The sequence below is a fragment of the Squalius cephalus genome (genome assembly GCF_949319135.1).
Source record: "Squalius cephalus genome assembly, chromosome: 4".
Lineage (NCBI taxonomy): Eukaryota > Metazoa > Chordata > Actinopteri > Cypriniformes > Leuciscidae > Squalius > Squalius cephalus.
The window spans coordinates 8195935-8209722 of record NC_137125.1 but is presented as its reverse complement, the minus strand read 5'-3'; the positions used below and the strand labels follow the sequence as shown (position 1 = coordinate 8209722).

Sequence of the window (13788 nt, the reverse complement as noted above, 5' to 3'; positions counted from 1 at the left end):
TGTGATAGTCTAAACTGATTTTATTTCGGGTGCGAGTCGGGTGTCGGTTCTATTTTAAGCGGGTCGGTGCAGATTTTTATTAGTGCTGCTGTTGGAAAACGGGTCGGGTGCGGATTTACAAAATCGGACCCGTGCAGGACTCTCTGGTGTACACATAAATCTGACCCATCGTCTTCTTCGTTGAATATCTGTCGCTCTACATACGTCATCTGGTATAATTTGAAATGATTGGCTATGAGCTATGTACAGGCGCATTTGATAGACATTCGTAGCGCCCAATAAACGGCTCTGGGCATTCGTAAACCACGCCTCAAATACGAGAAAATGAACATGTAGTTTCCAGACCACGTCTCAAAGAGAAAGTGGTCTGACGTTAGCCAGGCTAGCAAAGAACGGCACTTAAGTGATTTTTAAAAAAGGACGATGTGTTCGGAGTTTTGCCGTCTGGATACGGCAAAAGTTTAACCCTCTGGGGACCAAAAACGCGCCAGCGCGTTTTGCTCGTTTTTTTTTTTAACAATGTAAAATAAACACTAATGCTCTGTTAATTTTGATCTTTCATTTTCGTGTAATACATCAATCAATCCTGTTCAGTTTCTATTTTTTTCTGTATACTCACAATAAAAATAAAGTGTTTTGCTTTTTGACAAATAAAGAAAAATTAACATGATGCAATTTCTGCACTCTCTCTGTCAGTAAACTCCCATTTAAAACGCATTCGAAAATGATCTATAACTCCGCGAAAATTCAGTCAAACAGACAAACAAACCCACGGGCATAAAGCTTGAGATCGCATCTTTTAAATGAAGTAATTTATATAAAAAACAAATATTCTCAGCTTCTGTAATCTGTATTAAAAGAGAACGATTCCAGTCGAGCTCATTCAAAAGTAATGTGACCACGCCCCGGAGAGCACGTGCTATTCAAACGCAAATTCTGAGAACCATTTCAGACCTGTGAAACGCCCACATCAGCTGTAAACAAAGCGCTGCGAGTGAGGCATAATATAGCCTACCTTATGGAGAAAAGTTTCCTCAGAACAGTGCTGATATGAGGAGCAATAGATCCCGCTGAGGAGTGAGGTAGGCTGTTATCTTTTCTCAAGTGTTAATATACCAACAAGCCTTCTTTGTTGCTCTGATTGGTTGTAGCGCTATCCTATTGCGTGCAGAGGGATTTTGAGAGACAACGGTTTATCCCGCCCCTCGGATTGAGCCGTGCAAATGGTGAGTTGCCAGACCTAACATCTTGATGTAGGCTAGGATGATATCTCAAAAAAATTGCTTTCGGTAAAATTTTGTTTGGGCGCAGTAACAGATTTTCCCCATTAGATGCCAGCATAACTCCACTGGTGCACACAGTGGTTGGTTTTTAGATTTGCACTCGAGTTTTTCACTCTCAAATATTACACACTCAGACATCCACCCACACCCACACAATTATCGCTGCATAATTTATCCAATTGGCTCTATAATATGACGAAGCAGAAACCAGGAATAAAGCAAGTATTTGCTTTATATGACAAACCTGAGTAAATGGCACCATCTGGTAAAAAATAGTAAAAATTTACATTTTGAAGCCCAACAGAATGAAAGTCTCTTAACAAAGATTGCATCATTTTATTGTTAAATGGCCCTGGGATTAAACATTTCAGTTTTAATGGGTTTCAATGCAGACATTTTTGTCCAAAAGGTGCTGAGAGGAACTGTTTTGTGCACCTAGTGCAAAAAACAATTTGTTAAAGGAAATGGGGTTGAAATAGTCAAATTCCAATTGAAATACACACCTGAGCAATTTTATGCAGTTAGCATAAAAACATAGCCTGGCAAGCCAGACCTACATCAAGATGTTAGGTCTGGCAACTCACCATAGACACGGCTCAATCCGAGGGGCGGGATAAACGGTGGTCTTTCAAATTCCCTCGGCACGCAATTGGACAGCGCTTCAACCAACCAGAGCGTTTTCCCAACAGCGGAGCTAACGTTAGTTGATAGATTCAACTTTTGAATCTGGCCGGCAAAACTACGAACACATCTACCTTTTTTTAAGAATGACTTAAGTGTTGCTCTTTGCTCTTTTCTCAAAGAAAAACTTAACTCCAAGTCCTCCAGAGTCGCGGCCAAAGCCGATTCGAAAGACTGTTCTCCAGCAGAAGCCGCCATTCTTTGTTTTTAAGTAGCAGGGAACCGTCACAACTCTGTCGTCATTATGTTAAGACCTGCCAACTCTATACACGATCTGATTGGCCTGACCCAATTTAGGTTTTTGCAGCTCAAAAGTCAATGGAGAGTTGCTAGACTACTCTGGCTGCAAAATAAATGTTGCTGCCGCTAGCGTGCGTCTAGATTTCTAGGCTAATAAAAACAGGCATAGTTATCAAAAAACAAAACTGAAAAAGTAAAAAATGTCCATAAGGATGCACAAGGGCTAGTATCAGGAGGAGTCAGCTCAACCTAGGCAGTTAGAGGAGGCCACAGGGTCTGCAACTCGCATTATTAGCCTAATGCAGAAGGCGGGCCCTGGCTGGGTGACTCCCACAGTGAGAGGAGGCGTACCAGGATCATTAGCTGCCTCTCTTGGGCTGGAGAGGCCTACTCTGAGCTACTGCAGGCTAGTAGGTGGAGATGCTACAGGAAAAAACGCCTCTGTCTAAGAGACGCAATTAGAGTGCCGATCACACACGCATTCATGACCTCCGGAGCTCAGTGGAGCGATGGCTTCAATATAGCGACTCTCTAAGCAAGAGGAGGCCAACTCACTCAATACAGGGGAACTGACCACCTGGAGCTCATTGGAGTGGTGGCTTCAGCATAATGACTCTCTTAAAGGAACACACCGACTTTTTGGGACTTTAGCTTATTCACCGTATCCCCCAGAGTTAGGTAAGTCCATACATACCCTTTTCATCTCCGTGCGTGCTGTAACTCTGTCTAACGCACCCACCGCTAGCCTAGCTTAGCACAAAGACTGGAGATAAACGGCTCCAGCTAGCATACTGCTTAGAGCCCTGCACGGGGCAAAAAATCCAGCCCTAACCAAGACCTGGCCTGTGGTGTTCAAGCCCTAATAAATTTTTCAGCCCGAACCCGACCCGAGACCAACATCAATATCACTTAAAGCCCTCTCTGACGCACGCTCTCTGATGCGCGCTGTCTCTGCTAGACGCACACACATACACACACGCTACTAGGTAAAGTTTTATTATAAGCCTCAAACATAACTACCACCACCGACAATTATGCCCACAAATATTAATACAGACTGTCCATTACAGAGAAGCATAAGCATGCAGTAGAGAATATTATATAGCCAAATGTGATCCAGCAGTAAATTTACGGCCTACCTTTTTTGATGTTAAGTAATTTTACTGAAGAACAACTTTTCAAAGAACTCTTCGCCAACTGGCTAACGTTAAAGAATAATAAAAATATAATACATTTTTAAAAATCCGTTGAACTGAGTAGGCTCATTCACTGTTTATTCACGAGTGTTGTAAAGAAAAAGAATAGCATCCACTTTTGAAGGCTTCAGGCTCATTGTTTGTTGTGGTAATCAAATCAAAACTCTTTCAAAATGCAGCTTTTCCTGAAGTATTGGGAACTTTTAGTAACTCCCCACGCTCCAACTTCTCCCTGATGCTCTGCATGGTCAACTGTCACCTAATGCGTTACTCGCATAATCGCATATTGCATTGCATATAATATCAATATAACAATATTTAGGGCCCGAGCACCGATGGTGTGAGGACCCTCTTGGAATTGCTCTGTTTATTATTATTATTATTATTATTCTTCTCCGCATTGAATTGCATTTTTGAGGGCCTAAACATGCGCGAAAACTCACGAAACTTTGCACACGCGTCAGAACTGGCGAAAATTTACATCTGATATAGGTTTCAGAATTGGACGGGGCAAAATGGCTCGATAGCGCCACCTATAAAAGTTCAACGGAGTGCGCCTCCTGCAACGTTCCACGTACGTGCACGAAATTCGGTACATACGTGTAATGACCTAATACCTACAAAAAAGTCTCTTGGAGCATAGCCCTAAACACAACAGGAAGTCAGCCATTTTGAACTTCCTCTCAGATTTTTGTGCAGTTTTTGCCATTTTCAGGCCTCGTACTTTAACGAACTCCTCCTACAGTTTTAATCTGATCATCTTCAAATTTGGTGAGTGTAATCTTAAGGCCTTTGCGACGTTAAATTGCGAAGATCTTGAGTTTTCGTCGAAGGGCGGGTCCTCGGCGGCCTTACAAATTTCGATGTTTCGCCATGAAACAGGAAGTTGCTGTAACTCAGGCATGGAATGTCCAATCTCCCCCAAACTTCACACGTTTGATAAGAGTTCTGTCCTGAACACATGGCCATGCTCATATTCAGTTATAGTCATAGCGCCACCTGCTGGCAACAGGAAGTGACATGTTTAACACTGTTATGGACTCCTAATAACATATAAAAAAGTGCCAGCAAGTGCGAAACATGCTAACAACATACTAGAAGCATGCTAAAACATGCTAGCAAACTCTTAGCTAAGTGCTAAAGCATGCTATTATTGCAATTAAATAGGAATTTGCTGTAACTCAGGCATGGAATGTCCAATCTGCCCCAAACTTCACACTTTTGATAAGCGTTCTGTCCTGAACACATCTACATGATAATATTCAGTTATAGTAATAGCGCCACCTACTGGCAACAGGAAGTGTCATGTTTAACACGTTGATGCCATTCTAGCAACATGTTAAAAATGCCATTGAGGTCTAAACATGCTAGAAACATGTTAAAACATGCTAGCAATACTTAGCTAAGTGCTAAAGCATGCTAATTCAATGAAACAGGATGTTGTTGTTACTCAAGAAGGCAATGTCCAATATGCGCCAAACTTCACACTTTTAATAAACGTTCTGTCCTGAACACATGACCATGCTCATATTCAGTTACAGTCATAGTGCCACCTGCTGGCAACAGGAAGTGACATGTTAAACACTGTTGTGGACATATAAAAACATATAAAAAAAGTGCCAGCAAGTGCTAAACATGCTAACAACATACTAGAAACATGCTAAAACATGCTAGCAAACACTTAGCTAAGTGCTAAAGCATGCTATTGCTGCAATTAAATAGGAATTTGCTGTAACACAGGCATGGAATGTCCAATCTGCCCCAAACTTCACACGTTTGATAAGAGTCATGGCCTGAACACATCTACATGAGAATATTCAGTTATAGTAATAGCGCCACCTGCTGTCAACAGGAAGTGACATGTTTAACACTGTTGTGGTCTCCTAATAACATATATAAAAGAGCCAGCAAGTGCTAAACAGGTTAGCAACATACTAGAAACATGCTAGCAAACACTTAGCTAAGTGATAAAGCATGCTATTACTGCAATTAAATAGGAATTTGCTGTAACTCAGGCATGGAACGTCCAATCTGCCCCAAACTTCACATGTTTGATAAGAATCATGGCCTGAACGCATGCCTATGCTCAAATTCAGTTATAGTAATAGCGCCACCTACTGGCAACAGGAAGTGACATGTTTAACACGTTGATGCCGTTCTAGCAACATGTTAAAAATGCCATTGAGTTCTAAACATGCTAGAAACATATTAAAACATGCTAGCAATACTTAGCTAAGTGCTAAAGCATGCTAATTCAATGAAACAGGACTTTGTTGTTACTCAAGAAGGCAATGTACAATCTACCCCAAACGTCACACGTTTGATAAGAGTTATCTCTTGAACACATGTCCATGCTCATATTTAGTTATAGTCATAGCGCCACCTGCTGGCAACAGGAAGTGACGTTTAACACTGTTCTTGACTCCTAATAACATATAAAAAAATGCCAGTAGGTGCTAAACATCCTACCAACATACTAGAGACATGCTAAAACATAATAGCAAACACTTAGCTAAGTGCTAAAGAATGATATTACTGCAATTAAATATGAATTTGCTGTAACTCAGGCATGGAATGTCCAATCTGCCCCAAACTTCACACTTTTGATAAGCGTTCTGTCCTGAACACATGACCATGCTTATATTCAGTTACAGTCATAGCGCCACCTGCTGGCAACAGGAAGTGACATGTTTAACACTGTTGTGGACTCCTAATAACATATAAAAAAGTGCCAGCAAGTGTTAAACATGCTAACAACATACTAGAAACATGCTAAAACATGCTAGCAAACTCTTAGCCAAGTGCTAAAGCATGCTATTATTGCAATTAAATAGGAATTTGCTGTAACTCAGGCATGGAATGTCCAATCTGCCCCAAACTTCACACTTTTGATAAGAGTCATGGCCTGAACACATCTACATGAGAATGTTCAGTTATAGTAATAGCGCCACCAACTGGCAACAGGAAGTGACATGTTTAACACGTTGATGCCGTTCTAGCAACATGTTAAAACATGCTAACAATGCTTAGCTAAGTTCTAAAGAATGCTAATTCAATGAAACATGACTTTGTTGTTACTCAAGAAGGCAATGTCCAATTTGCACCAAACTTCACATGTTTGATAAGAGTTCTGTCCTGAACACACATCCATGCTCATATTCAGTTATAGTCATAACGCCACCTACTGGCAACAGAAACTGACATGGTTAACACAGTAATGCAGTACTAACCACATAATTATTGTGTACTAAGCATGCTAGAAACAGACTGAACATGCTAGCAACACTTAGCTGAGTCATGAAGCATGCTATTATCACCATTATACAAAACATTTTGTAACTGACTTTGACATACTCTTACTATATATACCTCCTTAAATGTACATTTCCCAACCATGCTCTGCCTTCCTAAAGCCACCGAGTGTTGATGGCACGGGTGCGAGGGCCCTTTCATCGCTGCTTGCAGCTTTAATTCATACAGTAGCCTGCGTTCTGCATGTATATTATGGGCACGATGAAAGGAGAGAAGCTAAATGAGCCCGAGTCCGACCAAAGCTGATCTGTAAAAAAAAACAAAAAATGGCCCGACTGCTCCCAATAAGTGACAAAATAACGCCAACATTTTCCTATTTACATGTTGTGCTTTGTATAGTCACAGCGTGTACAAATAACAAGGACACATGAGACACAGCCATCGTCTAACCGTACACATACTGGGAGCTATATTCTCTGGGGGCGAAGCACTGCTACTTGGGCGGAGTGATTTGCTCGCAGCACCTGAGAAGCCCCGTGGTGAGGAGCAGAGAGTTTGCTCAGAGTTGGAGTAAATCACTCCGCAGTAGTAGCAGTGCTTCGCCTTCTGAGAATAAAGCTCCCAGTATGTATACGGTTAGAAGATGGTTGTGTCTCATGTAACCTTGTTATTCGTACACGCTGTGACTATGCAAATCACAACATGTAAATAGGAAAATGTTGGCGTTATTTTGTCACTTATTGGGAGCAGTATGCTAGCTGGAGCCGTTTACCTCCAGTCTTTGTGCTAAGCTAGGCTAGCGGTGGGTGAGTCATACAGAGTTACAGCACGCACAGAGATGAAAAAGGTATGTATGGACTTATATAACTCTGGGGGATACGGTGAACAAGCTAAAGTCCCAAAAAGTCAGCGTGTTCCTTTAAGTAAGAGGAAGCCAGCTTCACTCACCACAGGGAAATTATCAAGGTGGCCTTACCACAGGCCTCTACTTGAAAACATCATCTACCTGGAACTTAGTGGAGTGGTGGCTTCAACATACTGACTCTCTAAATGAGAGGAAGCCAACACACTCACCACAAGGTGATAGTCAGGGTGGCCCTACGATAGGCCTACACTTAAGGCAGCATACGCCTGGAGCTCAGTGAAGCAGTGGCTTCAACATAATCATTCTCTATATGAGAGGATGCCAACACACTAACAACAGGGTGATTATCAAGGCGGCCCATGGAGGACTGCGCTTGACGTCATGATCTATCTGGAGCTCGGGGGAGCAGAGGCTTCAGCATAGTGCGCTTTACTCTCTTAGCGAGAGGAAATCCCTTCACTCAACCTGGTTTACCAAGGAGGCCTCTCTGAGCACCATACGCTAGAAATAGTGATCTTGCCTGGAGCTCAGTAGAGCGGTGGCTTATTTTCCAGAATAACTCTCTAACAAGAGGAAGCCCACTCACTCAAACAGAATGGAATCAAGGCATTCCTCTCCTAAGAGGGCCGGACACTTGCCATATCAATTATCTAGAGCTCAGAAAAGCGACGGCTTTAGTAAACTAACTCTCTAATTGAGAGGAAGCCGAGTTACTCACTACAGGTGATGTGTTCCGTTCTAATGCTACCCACCATATAAGAACCTCATAAACTACTCTTAGTTATAGAGGAGACATATAGTAAGGGTGTCACGATAACCTTCCCTAAAAAGTGAGAGCTCCAGGGCCAAAGTCAAATTGGCGCTTTTTAAGAAAAGTTTTTTTTTTTTTTATAAACATCCCCCTATTCCCCTTCTATAGGGAGCTGAGGTTGCTATAATCTTTCACAGTGGTGAAGTGACCTGCAAAGCTCAACTGTGACTTGAGAAGCAGAGGCCTTAATATAAAAGAGGCCTGCCATACTCTTACAGCCTGAAAGGGTACACTCACTACCAAGCCCGGCGCCGGGCCTTCAGACCAGTTCGAAATGATTTAACACAGTCATCATTGGCCCAGCCTCAGGCCTGATGTTCTGGGTGTCTGTGGAGGAAGAAGATCACAGGGGGGAGAGAAAAGGAAGAGGAGAGGGCCGATGTACAGACCCTCAGAGGGAAGGATCTTTCACTGGTGCTAGAAGCGCCTGTGCCTCTGAGAAGGAGGAGGAGGGGCCCGGGAGGCGACAAAACCGGGCTGGGCAAGGACCCCCTGGCTGCCTGGGCGCAGACTCTGATCAGCGAGGTATATATAATCTAAATGCAACAGCTCGTCATACTCGGGGCAGGAAGGTCGTGAGAGCTCAGGTGACTCGTCTTCCTCGCCCTCGACCAACATCTCCTGCTCTTCCTGGCATGGTGACAGTAGATCACTGTCCGCTGAGCCAGAGGATGCATTGGATGCTGCATCCTCACCCAGCAGAGCGCTCTTGTCGGCAGGAGAAGCACGTGAGAGATTTACTCCTCTCTCAAACTGAATATTTAATTGGCCACCACTCTGGTCACAACCTCCAGCAGCTCTTCAAAGGGGACTGAAGTGGCGAATCCTCAGATTCCCCTGCCTCGATGCCCAACACATCTAACTCCTCAGAGCCAGATAATTCGAGCATCGGGTCCTCATTTCGGGCGGAAGAAGCCGCGGGGAGCTGGCCGCTAAATGCTGAGAAAGGGCCAAAGCTGTCTCAACATCCTCAGCCAGCTCCATGTGTGATCCCTATGATTGTAAACACTGCGCTGCTGGTCACGACCACGGGGAGCACGAGCCTGGCCTGCTTCATGAAACAAAGCCAGGCGGGAGCGCAGCGTTCTGATGGGCAGCAAATCAGTTTGCACAGACAGCACCCTCAAGTACAGCTGTGCATGCTCCACTCCCAGGCACATAAGTCAAGTCAAGTCAAGTATATTTGTATAGCGCTTTTCACAATACAGATTGTATCAAAGCAGCTTCACAGTATAATACAACAATAATACAACAAGGTTTGTTTCTAGTGGAATTTATTGATTGATAAATTAAATTAAATATCCCCAAAATATCCCCAACTGAGCAAGCCAAAGGCAACAGTGGCAAGGAACCGAAAAAACTCCATCAGGTGACCTAATGGAGAAAAAAAAAACCTTGGGAGAACCCAGGCTCAGTCGGGGACCAGTTCTCCTCTGGCGTTTATGAACTAGAGACCGGAATTAACTGTAAGATTAAAAATATTATACGAATGCCTGGCTGAAGAGATGCGTCTTTAATCTAGTTTTAAACAACACAGAGCAAGTGTGTGTCACTTTCACCTGAATACTTTCTTTTGACTGGCCATACTTTTTCTCTTTGATAAGATATAATGGGACAGACAACACCAAATAAGACATACAAGGCAACACAGAACGCTTGCTGAAGAACAGAGGCTGACGCTGTTATGAACCGGCGTCCCTTTATAGTTCCACTACGCCATCACATGTGACGTCATGACACTACACCAATCGAGACTGGACTAGTTCCGTACGGGCTTCAGGCGCTGTCACGCTGGAGGCGTTCCCCAAAGTGTTGTCTTTCAACGCAGCGAGAGTTCCCTCGAAAGGAATCTCATCATTTGAAATTATTCTGTACACTCAAAAATGGTTTGTTCAATGAACTTATTTAAATTAAGAACAACTTTTCCACACAATTAGTTTAGGTCTGTACAACAAGACTAAAACAAGTTAATTTAAACAAATAATGTTTTATTGAACCAACCTAATAGATTTAAGTTCCTGCTGTAGATAATAACTAGCAAATGCTAAAGACACTTATGTTTATTGTAATTGTGTGTAACATACAGGATGAGGAAGTAAGAAGAGACTCGTCTCAGTGCTGGCATGAGTGCAGTTTTTGCTCATTGAGTGAAGCGACACACGTGATGTTTGTGATGTCGGCCTCCCACAGCCTGAACACAAACACTGACATAACTGAAACTCTTTTACATGTCAAACAGAACAGAACTGAACATTAAACACTAACAGGCATAACACATAAAATAGCACTTAATATCAACATTTACTCTCCTGATCAAGACCTATGCAAAGCATGCTGGGAACTAAAAATCCACTGTCCAGTTTAAGTTAATTCAACACTTGTTATTCAGAAAGTTCAAATGGATTAAGTAAACTTCAGTTTTACATATTCAAGTGGATTTTACACAATAAAATTATGTAAAAACAAAATGTTCAGTAATTGTATGTTTTTAACTCATTTTAATTGTTTAACAAGCACCAAACATTTTTTACAGTGTATATTAAAAGATCAGATTCATAATTTCTTATTCTGATATGTTTTATCTCCATCAGATTCCCATCAGCTCAATCTGGATCTGAACACAGCACATAAACTCCTCCATCTGTCTGAGAATAACAAAGTGATTAAATTCACTGACACTCTCACAGTCCAGCCGTATCCTGATCATCCAGACAGATTTGATGCATGTCCTCAGGTGTTGTGTAGAGAGAGTGTGTGTGGACGCTGTTACTGGGAGATTGAGTGGAGTGGGAGAAGTGTGTGTATATCAGTGTCATATAAGAGCATCAGCAGGAAGGGACGGCATAATAAGTGTCGGTTTGGATATAATGATCAGTCCTGGAGTTTATTCTGCTCTTACTCCAATTACTCATTCAGACACAATAGCATATGGACTGATCTCCCTGGAAAGTACATCAACAGTAGAATAGGAGTTTATGTGGATCACAGTGCAGGAACTCTGTCCTTCTACAGCGTCTTTGACACACTGAGGCTCATCCACACAGTCCAGACCACATTCACTCAGCCGCTCTATCCTGGGTTTAGGCTTAATTCTAGATCTTCATTGAAACTTATTGATGAATCAGAATAGACTGTAAAGAGATTCTACCCATAATCCTTTGAGCTGCATGTTAAATCAGTGACTGTCACATGCTGCCCAGCCAACATTTGTATGTGGGGCCAATGTGGGTTTGAAATGGGCTGAAAATGTTTATTGAAATTCCCCATCATATTATGCTATATTCTGAAATTCCAGAGACAATATTTAAAGAAGCAGATTTATGTCAGATTAAATAGTATCTCTTTACAGTTATATACCTAATTGTTAAAATACATACTTTTAACCTGTATTTGACCCAGTCTTTACTGAAAGCTTTGAACACTTGAACAGGAAATAAATTGGTGACAGTTAGAAGAATCAGCAACTACACATGTATCAGTACAGCTTACCCTGCAGACAGTCATGTGTGAATTCTAGACACTGTCCTCCATCTCTTGTCCCACTATTCTTATTCAGACTATTTTGTCATTTTAATATTAGGTAGTTTCTCACAATCAGATTCTCAGTCAATGATAGAATGGGCGACAAAATGATGCATAATTAAAGTATTTTAATTATTTTTTTATTGCTAATGATTTATGATTGCTTTTTTTGGAGGGGGAGGGTGGAGGGGGGGGGGTGATTGCTTTTAAAGTAAAAATATAAATTCTTTGTGTCTTTGGAAAATAATTGAGGTGATCACAGGTGTGGATAATTCTTAAATTTCCAGGATGGCTCGACTTAAGAGTCGCAGTTTTAATAAGTTAGAAACAAGTTAAAATGAGAATCCTGATTCTTTTAGTGTTTCAGACAGAGATCACGTTTCTGAACAGATAAATTAACAACATAACGTAATTTACTAGAGGTTCTGACAAATGTTCATTTCTGCAGTCGATTTAAAATGTTTAATCTGAATGAAAAAAAAAAATTGAATGAATGATTTAATGACTAAAATACGCGTTTCATTACTGGATGAATCAGCATTTTAGAACGAATCTCTAGATTGAATGATTAAAGTTTCAAGTGTCAAGTTTCTTTTGATTTACTCTATTTTGATTGCTAATGTAGACAGCGTTTATATCTGAACTATAAACTTTTATCTCAATACTTCTGTGATCATTTGAATTATGAGCTGATGTTGTTGTAATATTATTTAAGAATATAATAAATGACTGTTGTGTCAATCTAAAATGATCTTCCCACTCATCATTCTGTGAAGTGTTTGTTTCGACTCTCATCTGCAGATGCCTTGTTTTGGGCATCTGGGCATCGTTGTTTTACTGCTTGATTAATATAAGCAGCACGGCAAAGCTTTGTGTGCTCCTCGTCTCCTAATAAGGACCTGAAATATAAGTCTGCTTTTTAAAACAATGGAGGATGGTTAGTTTGTGACAACAGCAGGAAACTGCATATTTGTGCACATCAAAAGATTAAATCAGATTTGAAGCTTGTGACTTATAAATGCACATCAACCCAATGACTTAGCATTCATGTAAAAACTATGTTCAGATTCATCAATCAGAATGATTTCATTATGATCGAAACAAAAAATGTCCATGTAAATGTGACTAGTGACAGCGCCAACGCAGATATAAATGTTCACTGTGATCTCACTTGACAAAGGTTTAAGACAAATCGTTGTCATTTAGGAAAATATTGCGTGGGTATTTGAATCGAGATCAAAATCTTTCAACAATTGCAGCTCTAATTTCTGATAATATATGTGGCTCTGTATTTCTGATATGTAGAGAAACATTACACTTAATTCAGAATCCTAACTATGTAAATGTATGTGTAGTAAACTTAGCATAAAATAAATGTTTCAAATACATTTTAGTATTTTTTTTCAATAGGGTTTTCATGTGTTTGATGCTCAGAGGCTACAGCGTTAAATACGTGCTGATACGCTAATCGCGATTAGCATCTTACTATAATAAAAGGTGTGATGAAGCACACCTTTACAGTCAATGGTACACACAGCTGAAGGTTGTAGTATGTCCGTTATCTGTGTGTAAAAGTTACACAGAACATTTCTGGGGACCCCGCGTGTTTTGCTCGTTTCTTTTTTTAGCAATGTAAAATAAACACTAAATGCGCTGTTAATTTTGATCTTTCATTTTCGTGTAATACATCAATCGATCCTGTTCAGTTTCAAATTTTTTTCTGTATACTCACAATAAAAATAAAGTGTTTTGCTTTTTGCCAAATAAAGAAAAATTAACATGATGCGATTTCTGCACTCTCTCTGTCAGTAAACTCCCATTTGAAACGCGTTCGAAAATGATCTATAACTCCGCGAAAATTCAGTCAAACAGGCAAACAAACCCACGGGCATAAAGCTTGAGATCGCATCTTTTAAATGAAGTCATTTATATAAAAAA

The 13788-nt window shown here is 41.0% G+C and overlaps 1 protein-coding gene across 1 annotated transcript in view; it reads left to right on the top strand.

Moving 5' to 3' along the window:
• The window catches only part of LOC307157257 (tripartite motif-containing protein 16-like), a 29148-nt gene extending 16554 nt beyond the window's left edge, over window positions 1–12594 (top strand). Inside the window, exon 6 of the mRNA XM_079869127.1 lies at window positions 10920–12594. Coding sequence (XP_079725253.1) covers window positions 10920–11458 — 539 coding nt within the window. The 3' untranslated portion in view covers window positions 11459–12594. The remainder of the gene's footprint in view (window positions 1–10919) is intronic.
• The last annotated feature ends 1194 nt before the right edge of the window (window positions 12595–13788 follow it).